A 23,720-nucleotide genomic window follows, 5' to 3' on the forward strand; every position below is an offset into this window, starting at 1 on the left:
GTATATAGGGTATATAAATCGACAACATACGGAATCATACAGAAAAATATGTTTTCTTATATCGAAGCATATGTAAGATTACCTCTCCAATATATAAACATGTGACAGTTGATTAACAGCTGGAACAAAATGTAACATAAATATGTTAACATAAACATTTACTGTTAGTAACACTCGTAAGTCTAAGAGTTACAAATACTTGGAATATATATTTTTGCCTTTCACATGTCATATATGGATACATATGATTCCCTTCCCAAAACAAATATGTTAGCTCAGCTAACAGCATGTTAAATGAATGTTAACATATAAGTATATCAAGTAATCGAAGGGCAACGAGCACTCAAGTGTTTGCCATTGGGAGCTGAGCCCGTTGGGGCGAACATTGAATTGAGTTCAATCAACTGGGATAAGAAAAAAAAAAGAAAAGAAACAAGAAGAAGCAAAGTAAACGAATTTGAAGTTAAGTCTCAGTTAATAAATTTTCTAAAAGTAGCCACAAAGATGCCGACTCGAGATCCCTTCAAGCAGCTAACTAAATCTGTAAACTCATGTCATAATTGAATTTTCATTTTGGGCCCAGCTCGAGGCCGCGGCCGACGCTGACGTCGACGTCGATGCCGATGCCGATGCCGAGGTTTAATAATTAAGAAATAAAAAATGCAAAATAATGGAAAGAAAACTAATTTTGGCACTCGACTCGCGACTGGCAACAGAGCGAGCCCTGCCTCCAGCTCCAGCTCGAGCTACCGTGCTCAGTTCCAGTTCCAGCTCCATTCGACAGTTTTAGCTCATGGCTTAAAGCTTAAGCTACGCAATTTCGGGCTGACTTGCGTGGCTGTATGTGTATGTGTGTACATGTTTGTGTGTGTGTGGGGTGTAGCTAAGCAGGGTTGGCTTTGCCTGGCTTGGGGCTGAATAACAACTGCCATTTATTGGAAACTCATTAAAAAGTCATAAAAAAAATCACACACACACACACATATTGCTTGAACAAATCAGAGAGTGAAGAGGAAGGGGAGAGAGGCGAAACAAAGTAACCCGATTGTCAGTTTTTGAATTCAGTTCGGTCACAAAACACAGAGAATATTTTTCCAGATACAATGAGTCTAAAATTAAAAAAGACATCTGCCATGGACACAGAGGATGACGACTCTGACGAGGAGGAAGCTGACGGCCCCGATGAAAACGAAGATCATAATATGATACGCTTTGGCGTCATAGCCGATGAAGTAAGTTAAGACGGTGCGTAGAGCTATTTGATATGCGGGATCTCTACATATAATGCTAGGATTTGATGTGTGATGACAACGATAGGGAATACTGAGACAATGTAATTATTTTTATGTTTTCCCTATATATTCGAAAGTGTCTCAAAGAGTCACATATATCAAATCTCCAGATTTTGATATTGATTTTGATATGCTATTCCATATCTCGTAGCTTCATATTTGAATGCAGATAAATAGAAATTCAAAAGGCTTATCTGTAATACCATCACTAAGATAATTAGATAATTTCATCATCTATGCCAACGATCCTTAGCCATATCATAATACTAAATGTAAGTAATCTCTTACAGGAAATTACCATTGGTTTATTGCTCACTGGCGTCGGTTATTGTCGTGATAACTTTCGCAACTACCTTATAGTTGATCGTGGTTCGTAATATCTGCCCCCACTCTATCTATCAATCTATGCATCTAAATTTGTATTCCATTCAATCAGACACAAAGCTCGATGAAGTGGAGAACTTCTTCTACGCCCTGTATAGACGACCTTGCATTGGACTCATAATGATCGACTATCCGACCGCGAAGCGTTTGCATCACGCCTTGGACAAGTGCAAGAAAGTGCTGCCCGTAATCGTAATTCTGCCCACAAAGGGATCCATAATCTCCTATATGGAGGAGAAGGAGCGACAGCGCCGCCAACGGCAGCGAGACCTTTCGTATTTGTAATAATTGAATTGGCCAACAATAAACTCTAGTATCTGGAAAATATCTCGACATCGAATCAATTGGACTGTGGAACTAGTTCCGAATCCATCTAGTTGTTGGATATCTGGTAAAAATCGCTTCATGCGATGCGTTGGGTTAAGCTCAACTACAATAAATACCTATTGAAAGTATGTTCTTTTGAGCCAGTTCCGTAGTGAACAACACAGAAATCATTTCTGATGATGAAGCCAGTTAAGCTCTAGTGCAATAAAAAGTGGCTCAAGGTTGTTGGAACTAGCTCCGAAATGAACAGTGATTAATCTTTGTGTATCGTAGAGATTACATTTGAAGATGCAATTAGATAAACTCCATTGCAACAATTTGTTTTTCAGAACTAGTTCCAATGCGAACACAAATTCATCTTGATGTGTCTCATTCAGCTCACTTCAGATGGTATTCACTTGCATTACAATTAACGCACTTAAGCAAATTACAGGCACTTAAACTCCATCTTATACTCCATCTTGTTCCATGGAACTGGTTCCAGTCTGAACAATGATTCATCTTGATGTGTCTCATTCAGCTCACTTCAGATGATATCCACTTGCATTACAATTAACGCACTTAAGCAAATTACAGGCACTTATACTCCATCTTATACACACTCTTATACACACGCTATACGGCTAGCAATTCGAGCCCGAGTTTTTGCAATTGATTTTCGCACAGCTGGCCAGATGGGCCGAACGGGCCAGACCGGTCAGGCCGGACAACTAATTGAATCATAGCGATTAGACGCCTGAATGAGCCCTCCTTTGGGCTCCTTGGGCAGCTCGGCTCACCTGTGTGCAGGTGCCATTGGCATTGGCATTGGCATTGGCATTGGTCGTGTGCGTAATTTATGCGCATTTCGAATGATGATGGCCAACGATTGTTGCTCACGAGCATGTCTGCAGCTAAGTTGTGCCGCAATAAGACTAAATAAATCACGGCCCCAGTCAGTTGGGGCATGAGGCGTGGGGCGGGGGGCGGAGGTCGGGGCTGCTGTGGCAGTTGCAGGTGCAAACGGAGCACGCACGTAAAACTTGGCAAATTTGTTGGCAATTGCGAGCGAGGCGTGAAACAGGATAAGATCTTCCGTGCGTGTGTGTGATGGCTGCGAGTGTGTGTGTATGTGTGCGTGTGTGTCTGTGTGTGTGTGTATTATACGTATGATTGGCAAATGTCTGCAATTAATTTTGTTAGTCGCGTAAAACTGAATTAGCGTTAAGTCTCCAGAGAGACACACACACACACACACGTACGTACGCACGCATGCACGCACACATAGGCACAGGCAGCGTGAGAGCTTAGTGACTGGTTGCCCTAATGCCTATTGACACGCCCACGCCACGGCCCGCCCCCTTTTGGCAGTCATCGGATTGTTGTTTGTGCTGCTGTCTTGAGCCTCAGCTTTGATTTCGTCTTCATCAAAACATTGAAGAAGAAGCAGCTGAGGCAGAGTCGGAGCTGGAGCTGGAGCTGGCGCTGGTTCAACAGGTCGCATGCGTAAATTTAATTACACTTATGGCCAAGCTGTTGAGTTCATTGAGCCAGCGGCGCCAAGTACGGGAAACTGGGTTCACTTCCAATTTCATTAAAAACTTCAACGAACTGAACACAATTCGCATTCGCTTTGATATTTGAAACAGTTCCAGGAACAGCGAGCAACATAATATGCGAACCAGTTGCACAGAACATGTGAATTGTGCTTAACACAAATTTTTCATTTTGATTGACGATGCAAATGCGACAAGTGAAGTCTAGAACTGGAACTAGTTCATGGTGTCTCATATAAATTTAAAATTTTAAATGAAATGTCAAATCATTATCTCAGTTCAAGAATTAACTAGTGAACTGCTTAATGAACCAGTCAGAAATCAAAGTTCAGCTTAATTTCCAACTAGTGAACTACTTAATGAACTAGTTCGTGAACTTATATCATTAAATTTGGAAGTTGATAAGCTTCATGAAGTCATCAATTTTATATTATTCATTGTCACACAAGGAACTGGAGTACCTATGGTTCACTCTATGAACCAGTTCATGAACCACTCTACGAATCAGTTTATGAACTCGCACTAGCATTTCAAACAATCAAATAATGTATATCAAATTAAAGTATAATCCCATTTTTATTCACTTTGCATATAAGTTCTTTTGAACCAGTTGTGATAAATGAGTGAATTAAACTAAAATTGAACTATTCACAGCTGCTAGCTTAAGGCGCTTTAAGTAATTTACTCAACTCTCCAGAACGGAACTAGTTCTAAAGATTAAATATTTCTATAGAGTGTACATTGTACCCTTAGGCTCCAAGTCAATTATGAATTCCATTCATCCAACTTAATTGTCGCTTCGTTTCCTTTATCATGTAATTACGTTCCGGCGAACTGGTTCCGCACACATTAGAATCGCATAAGCAAATGGAATTTGTTTTCAAATAATGCAGCACAATAGCAGATACTTAACATGCTTCAATTTGACATTACAAGCTTTTACTTTTCACACATTTTTGCTCCCTCGCTCTGCCTCTCTCTCTCTCTCTCTCTCTCTCTCTCTCTCCTTCTCTCTACCTCTATCTGTGAAATACAGAGTTAGATAACAAAGGCCGCATCGCGTGATAGAAAATGAGAACAAAGAATCACAGAACGAGAAATGTAGAAGAGAATAATAAAAGAGAGATATATAAATATATACAAGGAAGAAGAAGCAGAGATGTGAATATATAATTTGATTTTTGAGGCACTGTAGTAAGCTTTTATTTGGGAGCAAACAGAGCCTTTTAAAGTGCAACTTCAAGCAATGGAATATGTCCTGAATACCCTGTGAAATATGCAAGAAAAGGGCGTATAGTCTGTGAGAACTCCATGTAGCTCTTGCTCTCTTATCTCTCATCTCTTACATCAAGGGAATTGCCTTAGATCTGATCTAAACAATTAAGTTTAGTTATCTGTCTTGCAGGGTATTGGCTAGTCGAGCATGCTCTATACCGTCTTGGCAGCTTATTGTTGTTGCTATGTGGGATTTGGCCGCATTGTTGCCGCAGCTCAATTTCCAGGGACAACATGCCAACTACGTCACGGCCTTTGGCTGCACAATTGTAATACACACACACACACACACACACACACACACACACACACACACACACACACGCACACAATGGGTATGAATGGAGCTTAAGTGGCTGGAATTGTTTTTACATTAAAATATCATTAATTTTGATGCGTTGCCTCCAACACATACACACCTACCCCACACACACACACACACACACATGAGGCTGTCAGTGTATTTGTATGGAGGACCTTAGCTTCGTATGCATAGAAATTATTTATGCAAACAACTTTAAGCAACAACAACAACAACAACAACAATGATATAAACAACAATCAAGTGTAGGCGTTAAGTAGCACACATGACACGCCCACCCACCCACACGCACGCACACACACACACACACATGACTTAAAACTCATGAACGGTAATTCAACACTCGAACAATTCGCGGGCTTCAAAATTTTCAATTGTGTGAAACATTTCAATGTTTTCCCCCACAGCAACTCAAAGCGCAATTCGAACACCTACTCAGCCCGCCCCCTCTCTCCCCACAATACGCATCACACCCCCGCCCCAAAAAAGTATGCAACAGTAAAATATTTTTGCAATTGAAGACGAAATATTTTTGGAAAGTGAAATGAAATTTTATAGCTGCGCCCAGAGCTAAGGGCGCAAGCAATTGAAGAATGTTTTATCAGACATCATAGATGGATATATACATGATGTACATATATGTATAAATATAATGTAAGACATATATGTATACATATATAGATGAATTTTTCATTGCAACTGTTGCCGTTGTATTAATTTTGTAATAATTATTATTCTATTTCACATTTTGCAACACTTGTATTTTTTTTTTTTTTTTTTTAAATTATATTGCTATTTATATGTATGCTACTACATAGGCCTATACTTTTTATATGTATAATCTACAGCATATTTATATAATATTATGTATTTTGTAACTACTTTATACGACATTTTGCAACACTACTACTACTACTACTACTACGATAACAGAAATTAATATCTACACATATATACATATGTTGTGTAAAATTATTATATTGAAAAATTATTAATAAATGTTATATTAAATAAAAGATATATTTTTATACACATCTATATGATATTTACATAATTGTTGCTATACCCTGACCCCATTAAGTATATATACATATATATATATTCCTGATAAGGACAGCCAGCTGAGCTGATCCGTCTTATTGCACGCCCACATAGCAACAACAGTTTCGTAAGCCACAAAAGCTAGACACTTCAAATTTTTTTTTCAGTTGAGTCTCGATAATTCGTACCCCATTAAATAAAAAATCGCGATAAATCGATAAAATTCTATCCCCTTGAAAAAAGTTCGTTCTCGATAATTCTGGATGATTTAAATTTCTGTATAAATCGAAACTGACTGATCTCCTTGCCATTTCGAATTACTGGAACTCGACTGTACCATGTAAAATACGAGTTTATTATAATTTTCGATAACTCATCAATCGATTTTTTTCTTCCTATGGGTTCATATATTGGTTGCATTAAAAAGTGTATAATGATAATGATATTGATAATGATATTATTGCTCATTGCAGATGCAGATCATTGCGGAGTGCAGGGCATCTCCCAGTCGAGCAATCTCGCCTAGGGCATTCTTACTTGTTTTTCATACACTTTTTAACATTTATAAACATTTCAAAAATATCACAAAATGTAAATGTATATATATATATATATGTATATATATATATCATATACACATCTAATTATTTGTTTAGCTACTTTCTATATACTCTACGACATTCATTTTAATTTTGTATTTCCGAAGCATGCCATTTGGTAATACAAAAATTTAAATAAAAAAAAAAATTAAATTTAAAAATTATATTTTTCCTTAAATAAAAACTAATACATAATCTAATACATTCTACCATCTACAAATTTCACATTAATTTCGTATTTATACTAAATCTATTTTTAAGCCCCCTTGGCATTGTTTTTTTTTTTGTTATTTCTCTTCGTGCTTGCTGTTCTTTGTCTTTTGTGGCAATGCACGAACGATTGAAGCGCTTTAAGATTTAAGGCGCAGGGTCACACTGAGCAGTGTTACCTTGACAATGCATACATGTAACGGCGTGTATAGGTGTGGGATGTATGTGTGTCTGTGTGCGAAAAAATATCGCGCAATAAAAAATCAAAAGGAATATGCCGCTAATATTTTTCGATTTGTTCCCATTTTACATTGGCTCTACTGTGAGAGTGTGTGTGTGTGTGTGTATGCGGGTGATTTTGTTGCTGTTATTGTGTGTGTTTTTTTTTACTGCACACACACACACACACACGCATTCAGCAGCTTAATCTGCCAATAACGAGATATATACACACACACACACACACACACACAGGGAGCAAAGTGAATCCAGGACGAGGGCGAGGTCGAGTCAGCGCTGGGACGTGTGAGTGTGTGTATGTGTGTGTGTGTGTGGGCTGCTCGGACAGCGGGACGAATGCTCGCAATTGGCTCAGTAGCCCGTGCAATGGCTGAGTGCCTGGCTACATTGACACACACACACACCAACTGCCAGCCACCTCCACGCACCTCCACCCGCCTGGCTTATGCGCTTCGTTGCTCTGCACCCACCCACACACACACACACATTCACAGTTACATACGGGAGTGGGCATATGGCACTACCTGTCAATGTTGGCATTAAAATTTGCCTTTCATACGACAACCCACAGGTGATACCCTCTGTCTCACCCGCCACTCCCGCGCTCCCTTTTCTGTTTGTGTGTGGCCTTACAGTTGGGGCAAAAAAATAAAGTGAAACATGATAACAAAAACAAGTACTTGCGGGTCTTGGCACCCATGCCTGAGCCTTTTCTCGTATCTGACTGAGTTCGTTTTTCGTATTATTATTAAAAATTTATAAAAAATAATACGAAACGTACACAGAGACATACTTATGTACATATGTATATATATTATGCGTGCATACACTTTCATGAACATAAACAAAAAGCAGCTCTGCTTGCGACTTCTTGGAAAGTTCAGTTAATGTTGCAAAGAGCTACAGTCTCGTTAATTAGCTTTGGCCGGGAGAAGCCATTCGAGTGAAATTACAAAGAAGCAGAACAATAAGTATTCGAGTATTGCGAAGGAATTCATAAATAAATAAGCAGGAGAGCAACAATAATCAAATGAATCACATTAACAGGCCGCAGTAGTAGATGCTGTTGCTGTTTCATAGCAAACTCGACAGAGCCAATTAAATGTGGGCATAAAAAGTTAAGCTTAACCAATCGCAGGCTGCGCCAGCTACAGCACAGACATTCATCTAAGCAAACAGCGAACGGGAAAGACAAAGAGAGCAAGAGAGATAGAGATCGCACTGCAAGCCAGCCATGAAGAGAGCTGAAGTGCCAATCAGAACAGCTGCTTACATGTCTTCACGTAGGCAAAGCTATTGTAGCACGCGTTAAAAGGAGATGGAAACATATGCTAACTATAACTGTTTAAAGCTGTCACTGCAGAGTGTACACACGCGTACGCCAATAAGCAGATCAACTGAGTCTTAATAGCTATTGCAGCGAGTGTGTGAGAGCGAGAGAGCAGCTTTAACGCAATTTTCTTTAATGTTTACACGTACTACACTGAACAAACAGCTTCAACATTTATTATCCGATCGGAAAGGATATGTTAATACCAGCCGCAATGTAAGCAATTCGCCATTGATTTTTGTTCGCTTTTGAGTTGCAGTAAAAAGTATTGCAATATCTGTTCTGCATCCGCCAATTTTCAATCAATTTCGCCAGCATCTGTCAACACACACACACACACACATATACATACGCACACGCACACAGACGTGAACAAACAGCGACTGTAATAAACAGCAATTTACGCTCACAGAAAAACTGCGCTACAATTGCTTTTTATTGTCCATGCTGTAGCTGTTGCTGCTGTTACTGTTATTGTTGTTGTTGTTGTTGTTGTTGCTGTTGTTGCGGTTGTTGCTGGCTGACCCACGCTCCTTTCGTTACTGCTATTTGCATAAATTGGCCCGACCATGGCGAAAGTTATGTTGACCAAGCAAGACGGCAGAGGGCGTCATGGAAAAAAAAAAAAAAAAAAAAAACAAAAGGAACAAAAATGGAAAACAACAAAAGACACAAAAAAGAAAGCAACGAAAACATCTCAACTTACAGTGCTAACAGAGCTGTAGGCAAATGCTTAACATAACTGCGTGTCAGTTAACATAGCAATGTTAGCAAAATATATTAAATAAACGAATTTATTCTATTGTATTATTTTAAAGTGTAATTTATATTGCAAATATTTCCAAGAAACGTTAAAAAAAAAAAAAACTATGCATAAATCTTTTCACTTAATTTCCTTTCTTTTCTTTTTACTCTCATAAAATCAAAATATTTTCCATACCAGCGTGTCGATGAAACTTCGCATTATGTGATCAAGCATTTCCCATTGTCTGATATTGGAATTTTGTTAGGCAGATGGGCTGGGAGAGAGAGAGAGAGAGCGAGAGAGGGGGAAAAGGCTGCAGTGCAGCTGTTGCTCACATAGCTGACCCGCCACAATGGCCATAGTGCCGTTATGCCCCGTTAAGGCTGTGGCCATGTCCATATATATACATAACCTCAATTTCCGACACATTTTTTTCTTGCCTCTGAATGGCAGCTTGTTGTCATAACGGATTCCTCCTCGTTCGCTGTTGTCCACAGAGAATGCCAGGCCGCCCGCCTCCCCTCTCGTTCGCTCTCACTCACTCCATCCACATACGCATTGATTGGCCCACGTCTTATTAGGTCTCTGTGTGTGTGTGTGTGTGTGTGTGTGTGTGTGTGTGTGTGTTTACATTTTACACTGTTTAACAAAACGACACTTAATGTTATGATAACCGACATGTTTGCTATTATGAGTACTATTCGTTTTTAACAGTTATTTTTGCTGTTATGTTTGCCCTGAACTCTGACATGAGTCAATACTCAGAGCTTAACATGCTACTGTTGCCTACTGTTAGTTAACAGCGCTCGCTGCTGCTATGCTTAAGCAGCTCCTCCAGCTCTCTCTCTCTCTCTCTCTCTCTCTCTCTCTCGCTCTTTCTTTCTCTTTCGAAATTCGACTTATTTCACACAGAAATTGTTGTTGCTAACACAATTACATTACCATTGCGATATGGATTACGATAGCGATAAAGATTACGATAGACAGTTACTATTGCTCAGCGTCGCATTCGTGGCACAATGGCTGTCGCTTGGGCTTTGTTGAGCATACTTCGCACTGTCGCTGATTTGATTGAAATCAACTATTGTTCATTCCTCTTAGCCCCTCGCTCCGTCCCTTTCCATTCCGGCTGCTGGCTGCGTCGCGTCGCCTGGCCATTGTCTACGGCCTAACTATGTCAGTTAATCTGCAGTAGCTCGAGTAACTATGCGGCATGGAAAACTATTTAAGAACTCTCATCCAGCTGGCGATATACATATGTATAAATTTATGAAAGTGTATTTGCAGTGTTTGGCCAACGTTGTTCATTTACCTATTTGTATATTTTATTAACTGCTGTTATTCTGCCTTGCAATAACAGAGCAACAATGCCAGCGAGCGGAGGTGTGAGTGCAAGAGGGACAAATATGCCAACAGGATGAGCAGTCAGCGCGCGAACGAGGGAGAGGTGAATAGACAGCGCACTGTCAAGCCCCATATGCATATTTATGTTTCTGCCTGAGCGCAACTGTAGTTCGAAGAGTGCAGCATGTGTGAGCATATTAGTTGGCACACAGCGTATGCTCGGCCGTGCCTATTGCGCCCTACAGCGTATTCGTGCATTCGCGCTGCCCGAGCTGCTCTGTTATATGCAATACATATATACATATGTAACTGTGCTGTCACATTAACTGACACATACATAGCTGCCCAGCAGAGATTTCCATATGCAGAAGGGTGTTCGAGCAGTCGCTTACGTTGCAACTCTTGCGCTTGACTTGTCAGCTTGAATACATACAATGTTGCTTATGCATGTGCATGTGTGTGCGTGTGCGTGTGTGTGTGTTTGTGTGCGTGTGCACCGCCACAAACCGTTTTGGCATACCAGAATATCAGCAGCAGGCGTCACAGTGGGCACTTGCCCACACTTATGTGTTTGTGTTTGTGTTCGTGTTGGTGTTGGTGTGTTTGTGTTTTGTTGCTGGACTTGAATTTGGATTTGAATTTGGATGTGGATTTCGACTTGGCCAAGCTGCTTGTTATTTGCCTGGCATTTTGTTATCAACTATCTAATTGGCTCAACTGTGGACAGTAGAAGGAGCAGCAGCTGCAGCAGCAGCAGCAGCAGCAGTAGCAACAGCAGGTGGGCGGCGGACAACTGGGCGTGACAGCTCGACGAGACAGGGAAGACAGTCAAGGCTTTAGTTATGGCTATTATTAAATAGCTGGCCTTGACGCTTGCACTATGGCAGCGATGTGAGTGTGTGTGTGTGTGTGTGTGTGTGTGTAGCAGCAGCACAGGTGGGCGTCAGGAGTACCTGTGTAGGTGGTGCGGGGGCGTGGACCGCATGGCAGACTGTCAGCTATAGAATTGCTGACATGCATTCAGCATGCAACTTTGTATGGGACACACTTCAATGCAAAGTGTCTGAATGGAGCAGTTGGCAATAGTTCCAAGTCTCTTCATCTGTGTGTGTGTGAGTGTGTGTGTGGCATGCAGTGGAATACATTTGCCTGCAACATGCCGTAGCGCTTTTTGACGTCCTTTGCCACACGCTGTTTGCCCCATCTTAAATTTAAGCAAAGCCCAATTCAAGCGAATCACAAATCACACGAGTGCAAACAAAATGGCGGCAGCATAACTGTATATTCATGCGATATAGAAATAGACATGTCCATCACAGTCAGTCAAATGTGATTGTAATCACTCAATCAATCAAATCATGTCAGACTTATATCCTTCGCCTCAATCAGATCAATCAGAGTCAATTGAATGTTATTCTAGAGACACCAAGCAATGAATCATTCTTTCAATGAATCAGTCAACTATTCACTCATTCTCTATATTCATGGTTCAATAGCTGTTATCGATAACTCTTTCGAAATATTTGGTGACAAATATTATGAACACCTATATTACCAAATATTTGAGATTTATCGATAAGATTATCGATATCAGAAACCTGAATGTTCTTTGAACATGTTGAGAAAATTTGTGTGCTATCGATATCGATTATTCAGGTTATCTGTTATGGAGTATACCAAATGATTGGTGTAGGTATGCAATTAACATAAGTAGAGATGAATTCCAACTATGTGTTTGCTCTGATCGTTATCGATAGCATATCGATTACCAAGTTTATCGATTACCAAGTATATCGAATGGTTAGTGCTAAGTTCAGCTCAAGCCCAATCATATATTCAGATGCGTGTGTATGCGTCTATGCATGTGTGTGTGTGTGTGCGTATGGATGCGTGTTCGTGCGTGTGTATAGCACCTTTATTTTTAGCATCGAATCGATACGGCAGTTTAACGCTTGACTGCATTTCTGTACCAAACGACGAGGACGAGGGTGTGACACACATTTAGAATCGCGTTTTTTATTTTTACCTTCAGCTCATTTGGCAGTTGTCTTGAATACTAGAGGCTGCCGCTATTTATAGAGCATCCCAGCAATATGGCACACCTTTTCGTCTTCTCAGTTTGATCCACTTGCGCGCTGGCACTCACTGATTGATTTGGCTGGCTACTTTTTCATCCAGCTGTCTGGCAGCCATGCCATGCCCTTTGAGATCCTAGAAATCGGCTTATGGTCCATTGTTTGGCTTCAGCTGTGTGACAGGCCAAGTCTATCTAACAAATGCAGGCAAAATGCTACGAGTCTTTCTATTTCATCTTGAAACTGTTGGCAAAAACTGCTCGCTTAACATAGACCACTACACTTGTAAACTTAACAGTTTCTCATTAACATGACTTATAAAAGTACTTAACATTGCTCTGTAAGCTGGCTTCACTCTTACATGTTCTCCAATTGTGCTGTTTACTATGCTCTTAGCTGTTACTAACAGCTAAAATTGCTGTTAATAACAGACGCCCATTAATCTTTTATCTGTTAATATGCATATTGTTAGTGTATATATCTGTAACCTGTAACAGCTTCTTCTTTACAAATGATAAATATCCTATATCTTATCTGTCGCCTTAACAGCTGTTCATTAACATTTTCTATAGCAAATCAATTCTATAAGGCTATTAAGCATTTAATAGCTGCACTTTAATACTTGAATTGCAACAACAACAACTATACATCATATGTATATATAGATTACCACAACATATCTGCGGTTGTGGGCAGTGGTCAGCACATACCCTGCAAGATAGCCCCATAGGGTATTTTGCCTAGCTGATAAATATGTTATCTGAGCTCAAATTTATGTCAAAGATCAATTTGAGAAATGAATGAAGAAGGTTTAAGACAAAATGAATGAGCCATAAGTCATATTCTATATACATACATATACATATGTACGTAGATACTCTATATGAAACTCAATTTCACTAAAACCAAAAGCTAAAACAGAGCGAGAGAAAGAGAAGGCGAGAGATAAACATTTGAGAGCTAAAATGTGAAAATAAATTGTAGCTAGTCGCGCCATGTTTTTGTATCACCTATGTATGTGTGTGTGTGAGTGTTCATGTGTGTGTGGTCAAAATAGTTGTTGTTGTTGTACAGCTCAACATGGGCCATGGCCAATTGCTACACTTCCGTTAAGCAACATTTTTGCTTCAATTTGGTGAATTAGGTCTTAAAGCGTAATTGAGTGAACATTTTCACTGAGGCATAAGTGAGGAAACAGGTGGGATGTATATATATATATATATATATATATATATATATATATATATATTTGTGAGCGAGTGTGTGCATTTGGCCATACTGATTGTAATGGTGGTTGAAGCCAGCGTAAATCAACTTTGGCAACAGCTAAGCGCTCTTGGCGACAATAAAAAACGGAAGCTCCGCCATGAACCGGAAATGTGACAGCCATTGATCACGCTATGTATATATATATATGTGTGTGCGTGTGTGTGTATGCATGTATGTTTGTTTGCACATTGTGCATATTGACTTTGTGCTGTGTGTGTGTGTGTGTGTGTGTTGTTTATTTGAAAATGCCATTGACTAGCGGGAAATTCTGTGAAAAATGTGTGTGGAAAATGCAACCAAATGAAAAATGTTTTGGGAAAATCTTTGAACTGTATGCTGTATGCAGTCAAAGCAAGTTGAAGTAGTTAGTTGGAACTGGATTGTCAACAGTTTGAATTGTTGCACAGTTTTCCACGAAAATCCGTTGAAAATGTTAAGAAAATTCTTTGAAATTGAAAGTAAAATTTACGCAAAAATAATGTTATCTGTGGATAAGAAATAAATGTTAAAATTTCTGTTTTGATGGCTTTTGAGCATAAGAGCTGCGTATAAGAGCTAAGCATAAGGTCTGAGTAACAGGACTGAGTATAAGAGCAGAGTATAAGATATTTCTTTTTTGCATTTTTTTACTCTTTTCTGATTGATGCTGAGTATTAGGTATATAAGCAGAGTATAAGAGCTGCGTATATGAGCTGAGCATAATATCTGAGTACAAGGGCTGAGTATAAGAGCAGAGTATAAGATATTTAATTTGTGAATTTTTTTTCTCTGTTTTGATTTCTTCTATAAGTATAAGTATAAGAGCTGATTATAGAAGCCTAGAATATGAGCTGAGTATTAAATCATAGTATAAGAACTGAGTATTAAAGCTCAGCATAAGATCTGAGTACAAGGGCTGAGTATAAGAGCAGAGTATAAGATATTTCTTTTTTGCATTTTTTTACTCTTTTCTGATTGATGCTGAGTATTAGGTATATAAGCAGAGTATAAGAGCTGCGTATATGAGCTGAGAATAAGGTCTGAGTGCAAGGGCTGAGTATAAGAGCAGATTATATGCATTTTTTGACTCTTTTCTGATTAATGCTGAGTATAATGTATAAGAGCTGGATGTTTATTTGCACACTTTTTACTCTGTTCTGAATACTGGATAAGCATAAGTATAAGAGCTGGGTACAGAAGCAGAGTATAAGAGCATTAGAGCTGAGCTGAGTATTAGAGCTGAGCATAAGATCTGAATACAAGAGGTAAGTATAAGAGCAGAGTATAAGCTATTTATTTATAGACTTTCTTCACTGTTCTGATTGATTCCGAGTATAAGAGCTGAGTAAAAGATATATGTATATTTGTTGGCTTTTGGTAATGGAATACACCAAATATTTGATTTTTGGCCATGAGCTATTCGAAACGAATGACCTTTGCTCCCAAATGTTAACAGCTTCGATTTGGGTTTCAAAACCAACTGAAATTCAACTTCTCGAATCAAATACAAAGGTGAGAGTAGAGGATAGGCAGCAGGCCGGGAAGGCAAGCGGGCAGGAAGGCAAGTGGGCAAGTCTCATAATTCCCAAATGTATCGCTTAGACACACACAGACATACATACAAACGTACACTCAGACGTACAGACGTACAATTTTCAAAATTCAGCCAGAAGCAACAGCTCGACCTGAGTCATACCCTGAATTCTTGAATATGAGAGTTTTGCGAGCTTAAATGAAACAGGAAACAATCTGGCAGAGTCTTTATATATAATCTTAATTGGGACTAGCAGCTGAGTAGAGCTTCATCGTGCCTCTCAAGCACTCACTCGATCTCTGTTGCTTGAGATTTCAAGCTTTTTCTGTAAGCAAACGCGGTACGGCCTTTGCGATTGCTTGAAAGTTGATTGAAAGGCTGAGACGGTTCTCTTGCAAGCCTTGGCAGTGTGAGTGTGTGTGCATGAGTGTATATACATATATCTGAGTAGATCAACTGCCCTTGCCCTTCTATGTATGCAATAAAATTTGTTTGCCGGGTATGTGCTAGTCGAGCACTCCCAACTCGGGGACTCTTATTTGTTTCACTCTGCAGCACTCAATCGTAACTGAGCAGCGCTGTAACTGTATATCTGTATATATATATATCTCTCTCTATCTCTCTGTGTGTATGTGTGTGTGTGTGTAGCTTGTGTACATTTGCAGCTAAATCACGTACTGAGCAAATGTGCTACTAATGAGCAGCAGAGAATGCGCTGCTTGCCTCAATACGAAACGTTGCTGACTAATCTCACTGATTTTACAAATGATTGTCAAGCATGTCTGTCCAGCTGTCTGTCCGTCTGAACAAGTGTAGAACAATGTGTACTACAAACACACACATAGAGACAGGGAGAGAGAGAGAGAGAGAGAGAGAGAGGCAGATTCAGGTACAGAACGAACGCACACTGGACAATGGCTGGCATTTAATCATTTGATTCAGTCGTGCGTTCTGTTTGCCCTTCATACTCTCTCTCTCTCTCTCTCTGTCTCTCTCTCTGTCTCTGTGTGTGCTGCTGTCAACAGTTACTAAAAATAATCGAAGCTCAATTCATTGAGCTCAAATTCACACAGCTAACTGCATAAATAAACAATGCGCCCGTTGAAGAGTTCAGCTCAGGCAAATTCTGAGCTTTGAACTTGTTCAGTTTGAGGTTTTCCTTTCGCAACATATAAGAAAATTGCAAAGCATATAAGTTTCTTTCTTCATACATATATATTTAAGCAGTACTTACCTGGGATTTCAGCTAATCTAAGTTGATTCAGCTAATCATCTATAATCTATGAGAACCATAACATTGAACTATGTCTTGAGCGCTGTTTGTTTGCTGGCTGTACTTGATTAGACTGGCTATAAAGCTTATTCTTAAACTTTCGAAGCTTTTAATATCTGATATCGCTAAAGAATTACGACTTGAAGGTAAAGCTTAAGAAAACTAAAGCAGAAAAGAGACAAATAAATAAGACTTAAGGTAGTAATAAAATAGAAAGTAAAATAGGTAAGATTGCTCTAGAAGGGAATTATTGATAACGATAAACGAAGCAAAGGCCTATCGAAACATTCCTGCTACATAAGATGGAAGCAAAGAGAATAGCTGCATATACTGCTGAGTCTAGCATGATTTGCTTGATCTCCTGTGCTATGTTTAAACAACTAATCGATTAATCGATTTATGAAAAGTTATCGTTTACTTCAATAAGGTGTAAAGTCTTTACAAAGAGAGACAGGGAGAGAGACAGACAGCCAGACAGTTAGACAGCTCAAGATTGATTCGATAGTTGATATCGATTAATAATACATTTTAATACATTTTTAATACCTCTTTCATAAATATACTAGCGTAACCAATATGCCCGCTTACAGCATTTTCACTGGGTACAAAGTAACTCGTCTACAGTCAATTAGAGTTCTGAGAACTACTTAATCTTAGTTAAGTATTTTCAGTTAAGTCCTTTTGCATTGATTGCCAAACAAACCACTCAGAATGAAGCAAATTTCTGTTTTCATTTTAATTCACGAACCTTTCTGCCTTGTGGTTCTTATTGAATTAAAGGGTGAGGAAAATCTCAATTTCATTTACCTGAAATTCACTTCCCTGAATTATAATTGGCATCGTTGAATGCCTCATTAATTAAGCGCGCGAGCGAAGGCGCACGGAACGAGCGAGCGAGCGAGCGAACGAATGAACGAACGAAATGAACGAGTGAGCGAATTAATTTAATAAAATTATCTACCCACAAAATTACGCTCATCATTTACCATATTTAGTTATATATAATATATATGGTATGTATATGTAATATATGCCTGATTCGATGTTTTTGTGCTACGATTCGCATGAAAATAGTTATAGTCTCTCTCACTCGTTTTCTCTCTCTCTCTCTCTCTCTCTCTCTCTCTTTATGTGTTTCTCTATATTTGTCTCTATATACTCTATCCCAAAACTCTATCTCAAAAGATCTGAGCAACATGTGAAACCATAGAAGCGCATGATAGTAATGCTTTCTCTCTCACTCTTTCCCTAGCAGATACCCTGCTCTCTCTCTCTCTCTTTTCTCTTTCTCTCCTTTTCTCTGAGTCCCTATATATCGGTTTCTATATCGAGTCTATCCCAAATAAGTTTCTCGAATCGTAGTCTTTGTGGTAGATGTGATGCGGACTCGAATAATTATTTTTATTGCTATCTCTCTCATTCGCTCCCTAGATAATTCTCTCTTATCAGCTATCAAAATTCGCATTATTTTAATATGTTAATGGAATGTTAAATAAATAAATAAATGTTAAATAAATAAAAAATATACCAAATTAAAATAATTAATGTTTAATTTAATTTAATAATATGTCATTCTAAATTGAAGCCTATTCAAAAATGCCCTAACTCTAAAAGTTCTAAAAAATAACAAAATGAAGCCATTTGTAAGCTCCATGGGTCTACAAAAATATGCCAGGTGCTCTTATTTTATATTATTATTATAATATTAAATATATGGTATGTATATATATAATATAATATGGTAATAAAGAGATTTATATATGTATGTATTACATTAGTAAGTTAAGTTAACTAAGCTATATATATTTATATACATTATATATTTGACCAAATTCAGCTCAAAAAATTCTTAAAACTTATGGCATATGTAACTTAATTTTTTAATTTGCATATAATATTAAATAAATGTATATTATCATGCTCTTCTAAATATTTTAAATATATTAAAAAAACAAAACAAAAATATTATAATAAATTGTTTTCTAATATAATCTTTGTCAATAGAAATATATTGCTTTCAAATTTATATACTCACATTTTTAGGCTGTGTTTCGTCCTTGTTTCAGATTTTCAGATTTACCTCAAATGATTTTTTTTTTTTTTAAATTAAATTTTTATATTTTATGCGCGCCGCGTTTGATTTTTGTTTTATTTTTAGTGATTTAATTTATGCTGCTTTAAGGTTTTCTTTTTTGTTTTTTATTTTTAATTTTTATTATTTTGTTGTTGTTTTTATTTTGATCTTAAGTTCTGTTTGTTTGCTTGACTATTTTCCAAACTATTTGCTTTTACTATATATGTATATATTTGATTTAAGTTTATGTTTTTATTTAAAGAGAATACAACAATGCTGAACACGAACAACAAATGCAACAACAATAATTTATCAACTGTTATTATATGTAAATATATATGTATATATCTTTGAATCTGTCGTAAAATTTGCTGTTTATAGTTGAAATATATATATTCTCTTACTCTCTCTCTCTCTCGCTCGCTTTCTCTTTCTCTCCCTTTCTATCGCTATCTCTGTCTGTTGTACTGTAGGTTCGGCTTTCAGGTAAGTTTCGTTGGGTTTGCTGATCGTTTCTTTATCTCTAATTTGTACCTTGGGATTACGGTCTATGTAGGTACGACTGTAGCACTGTGGGCACTTGCTATATGCGACCATCAATAGTAACAACAAAAAGCAACAACAAAATACATTTTTAATTTATTTTTTTAACACTTGACACCACAAAAAAAAAAAAAAATGTTGATGAAAAAATTTGGATTTCCTTTTCGACTCTGCGATTTTTTAAATTTTTGTTTCGATTTTTTTTAGTTCGGCACAAGAAAAAAAAGGACTTGAAGTTGGCCAAAAACTTGTTGCACGTTCAACATGTGTGGGGCAGGCTTGTGTATGTGTGTGTGCGAGTGGTGTGGGTGTGTGTGTGTGGGGGCGACTGGCGGTGGGGCAGGGCGTTTGTTAGTTGTTCGTTTGGCTGCCTCGTCGATTGCTGCTGCTGTTTGCTTCTTCTTCTTCTTCTTCAGCTGCTTCTTCGGCGTTGTCGTCGTTGTCGCTGTCGCTGCTGTTGCTGCTGCTGCTGCTGTGGCTTGTGGCACACAACCTTTTGGCTTGGATGTTGCACAGCATCTGTTGCGCGGCACGCTGCCCGACTAACGAGCCAGCCTCGTCTGCCTTGGCATCGAGCGTCCGCGTCAGCGTCAGCGTCAGCGTCAGCTTCAGCTTCGCTCTCGCTCTCTCTCTCTCACTCTATCTCGCTCTCTCGCTGACAGAGCTGCGATGTTCGTCCTTGCTGTATTGGGGGCGCCTTCGTCAACAAGTGGCAACTGTAAAAATATATATAACACAAGCCCCACGTTGCACAGTTGACTAATCGCTGCCGTTTGTCTGCGCCGCCTTTTATAGCTGCTCCCAGCTGAAGGACATCAGCAACGACGTCGACGTCGACGCTGGCGGCGGCAGCGGCAGCGACAACGACGTTTCAGCAACAGGCAACCAGGTGATTCGAAGCTCTTGGGATTTGGCTTTGCTCTGTCTATATATGCGTGTGTTTCTGTGTATGCGAGTATGTGTATGTATATGTGTCTGTGTGTGTGTGTGTTTGTGTGTGTGAGTGTGCGTGGCATTGGCAATGGCTGCTGGCGATGCTGCGTCGCTTTGCATGGGGTAAGAATTGTGCTGAATTGTCTGCAGCTGGGGAAGTGCTGATAACGCGTGGGCGGCTTTTGTTCACAGCCTTGTGGCAAACACACACATACACACAGTAACAGTGCGAGCCTTGATGTGCTACAATTTGGCCAAGAGCTAGAGACAGATGTCTAAGGTCTAAGGACTAAGCATTCGTTTCGATTAACATCGACTCCTATGAAGCACAATTTATACTTGCGGCTTTAATTTATATTTCAATTATTATTTGTGGCTAATCTTAAGATTCCAGTGTTTCTTAGATAGTTCGAACAGGTTTGATAGATCTAGCTCTATTAGTAACGTAAATGTGTGTGGCGAAAGAGAGAGAGATGGACATATAGATTGCTTAAAAGGTTGGGACATAGACGGAAAGAGTGTGATACAGAAAAGGTAAAAGAGTAAGTGAGAAGGAGAGAGAGGCAGATAGAGATGGAGAGTAAAATGAGAGAGATAGAGATATATGATAGATTTGAAGGCTTCAAAATGTATAGAAGGGAAAGAGGCAGACAATCGGGGAGAGGGTGAAAAAATGCAACAAAAACACAGAAAGAGAGAGAAAGAGGTAGAGATAAACAAAAAGAGAGGTAGAGAAAGGGAGAAGGAGAGATAGTTAGAGTGTGATAGAGCAAGAGAGGAAAGGAAAGCAAAATCGAATAAGAAACACACATAGATAGGAACTGAGAGAGATATATAGATAGATAGATATTGGATAGATTATGGAGAATGTAGGATAGAGGATAAAGATAAAGGATAGAGGAGAGCAGAGAGAATAGAGAATAGAGGATTGAGGATAGAGGATAGTGAATAGAAAATAGGGGGTGGAAAATGGGGTATGGAACATAGCAGATATAGGAGAGAAAGAGCGACACACTAGTAGTAGACTAGACGAATAGCACGAAATAGAGAGATTAGAGCGAATAATAGGAAAATATAGATACAAGATTGATAAGATAAAATAAATACTCGTATTCTAGTTGGACTAAAATTTAGAAATTTATGAAGAGCTATCGAAAATAGAATAATAAATATAGATAGATACTAGATGGAAATTCGGTGCTAAATGGATATAAAGATATCAAGTAAATCAGTTTAAGTGTAGATCTATTAAGAGCTAAAAAATATAAAGAGATGCCAACTAAGTATATTAGTATGCGAATAGATTAGTAGATTATTGAAGGTACGATAGATAAGTGCTATAAGGGATATATGTGTATCTTTTCGATTCACTGATTTAAGCTTGAAGTAATCGTAACATTTATACAATAAACGAAATAGATTACGGATTTGCTTAACAATATTCAAAGGAAAACTTCCCAAATAGAAGTTCAGTTAATGCTTGAGAATTTCAATGCCAATTGAATTGCTTCAGTTCCGAGAATTGTCTCTGCTTGTATCCACAACTTGTCATCACATAGGCACATAGGTAAATGCTGTCATTTGTTTTCTGCGAATCCCTTAATTAACCGAATAAATTTGGCAGCTTTTCTTTGTGATATTGCTAACCCAATGTATCCCTGCCTCCTCCCCCCTCTCTCTCTCTCTCTCTCTCTCTCCATATAAAATTACTGTTCATTATAAAAGCCTAACTCTGATTTTGGAATTTGATATGTGCATTGCTTTAGCCTTGCATTTTTCATGCATTTGGGACTGGGGCGGAGTTGCTGCAAGGGGTTGCAGCGGTTGTGGTTGTTGTTGCTGTTATTGTTGTAGCTGCCACCGAGTGGTATTAAGGTGGCTAACTAACAAACGTGCATCGAAATGCGAACTTGAATTCATATAGCACATTGGACGGCAATTGTTAGCCGATGCATCCAATCAGAGCTGAGCAATGAAGGTCGTCAGCAGCAACAGCGCTGCTCCTGCGTAAACGCAATTCAGACGGATATGAAGAACAGCAACAAAGGCTTGTGGCCGACTAGCAGATACCCTGTAAGCAATTAAATTTTCAACGTAACTCTATAGATTAGCAATAGAAGGCCACGACTCCTTGAAGTATGCAAGAAAAGGGCAAACCTTCGATATATATCATATGTTAGTTTATATTACATGCATATCGATAGATTATAAAGAATAATATTCATCGATAATGAATAACGTGCCAAATGTCAATATATGTCAATGTATGTATATCGACTCTAATATAAGTTAAATAACAATAAATCATTATCGATTTTAAATTATCGATTTAAACTTGTATCGATAATGACTGCATATATCGATGTCTACCAAAATCCACAAATTATTTTCAATTATGAGCTAACACTTAGGACTAGAAGCCAGAATTGAATTTGTATTATAAGCTCGTAGTAAAAAACAATATTTATCGATAATTAATATGCAGAGACTGAAATATAAAAAAAAAATAGTTTAATATTATTAGTTTGAGATCAACTCTAATGCAATTAATTAATGGATCTTGGCTATGAAATGAACTGGTACATATTTATCGATTTAAAAATTAATCGATTACCTTATTGCTTACATAGGAACTGCTAGACTCCATTCTGTTACATACGGACGGCTTGCTTCAATATCGTTTCAATATAGGAGAGTTCGATGGGTATCGGCAACAAAAATCCCTTTTTGACTTGGCCGCCAAATGCAATTGTGGATCGCTCATTAGCTGGGGACTGTGGGCGGGGGCGATTGTGCTGGATTGGATGCAATGCCCATGCACTGGGCTTACCTGTTGGACATGTGAACGAGGCGTATGCGCAATATGCACTTTCAACAGGTTAACCTTGGGCATGGGGCACACACACACACATATACATACACGCACGCACGCACAGCTGCCAAGGCCAGCAACAGTTGAGCAGCCCTCTCGCTCGCACAGCTGGCCAGAGGCCCCCGTCCTGCTGCTCCCACTCCCATTCAGCGCATGCTCCAGACAGCGAGGCGACAGCAGAAAGCGGAGCGCCAGCTGCTCGACGCCCATTGGCCGCTGACAGTCAGCGATGGCTGACGACAGTCGCGGCCGCTGTCGTCGCTGCCTTCGCCGACGCCGTCGCCGCCGCCGCCGCCGCTGCTGCTGCTCGGCTTTGCCTACGCCCCCGTATGCTGGCGCTGTTTAGCCTCGTGAAGGGGCAACACTTCGTTTGGCTTTACTAATTAATTAGATATGTTTGTTGTTATTTTTATTTGTTTCATTGTTTTTCTGGCATTTGTTTCTATTGTTGTTGTTGCTGCTGTTGTTGTTGCTGCAGTTGCTGTTTTTGGTTTTGGTTTTAGCAGCAGCTTAAGCGAGTCGCG

The 23,720-nt window shown here is 38.9% G+C and overlaps 2 protein-coding genes across 5 annotated transcripts in view; one reads left to right on the plus strand and one right to left on the minus strand.

Moving 5' to 3' along the window:
• LOC6585339 overlaps positions 1-18,928 on the minus strand; it is a 150,413-nt gene extending 131,485 nt beyond the window's left edge. For all 4 annotated transcript variants that reach the window (XM_044007318.1, XM_044007320.1, XM_032732829.2 and 1 more), the window contains exon 1: positions 18,810-18,928. In XM_044007318.1, the coding sequence (XP_043863253.1) occupies positions 18,810-18,811 (2 nt within the window). In that variant the 5' untranslated portion in view covers positions 18,812-18,928. The remainder of the gene's footprint in view (positions 1-18,809) is intronic.
• LOC6585334 (V-type proton ATPase subunit F) lies at positions 1,029-2,003 on the plus strand. The gene is made up of 3 exons (XM_002010930.4): positions 1,029-1,232; positions 1,583-1,661; positions 1,729-2,003. Exons 1-3 carry the CDS (start codon positions 1,104-1,106, stop codon positions 1,959-1,961), a joined length of 441 nt encoding a protein of 146 aa, XP_002010966.1. The 5' UTR covers positions 1,029-1,103; the 3' UTR covers positions 1,962-2,003.
• Positions 18,929-23,720: the final 4,792 nt, after the last annotated feature.

The sequence above is a fragment of the Drosophila mojavensis genome, unplaced genomic scaffold (genome assembly GCF_018153725.1).
Source record: "Drosophila mojavensis isolate 15081-1352.22 unplaced genomic scaffold, ASM1815372v1 contig_136, whole genome shotgun sequence".
Taxonomy (NCBI): Eukaryota; Metazoa; Arthropoda; class Insecta; order Diptera; family Drosophilidae; genus Drosophila; species Drosophila mojavensis.

Excerpts from the sequence above, each read along its gene's own strand:
- LOC6585334 (XM_002010930.4), top strand. The coding sequence starts at position 1,104 with ATGAGTCTAAAATTAAAAAAGACATCTGCCATGGACACAGAGGATGAC. Across the intron at positions 1,233-1,582 it reads TTGGCGTCATAGCCGATGAA|GAAATTACCATTGGTTTATT; the intron begins GTAAGTTAAGAC and ends AATCTCTTACAG. Across the intron at positions 1,662-1,728 it reads CTACCTTATAGTTGATCGTG|ACACAAAGCTCGATGAAGTG; the intron begins GTTCGTAATATC and ends CCATTCAATCAG.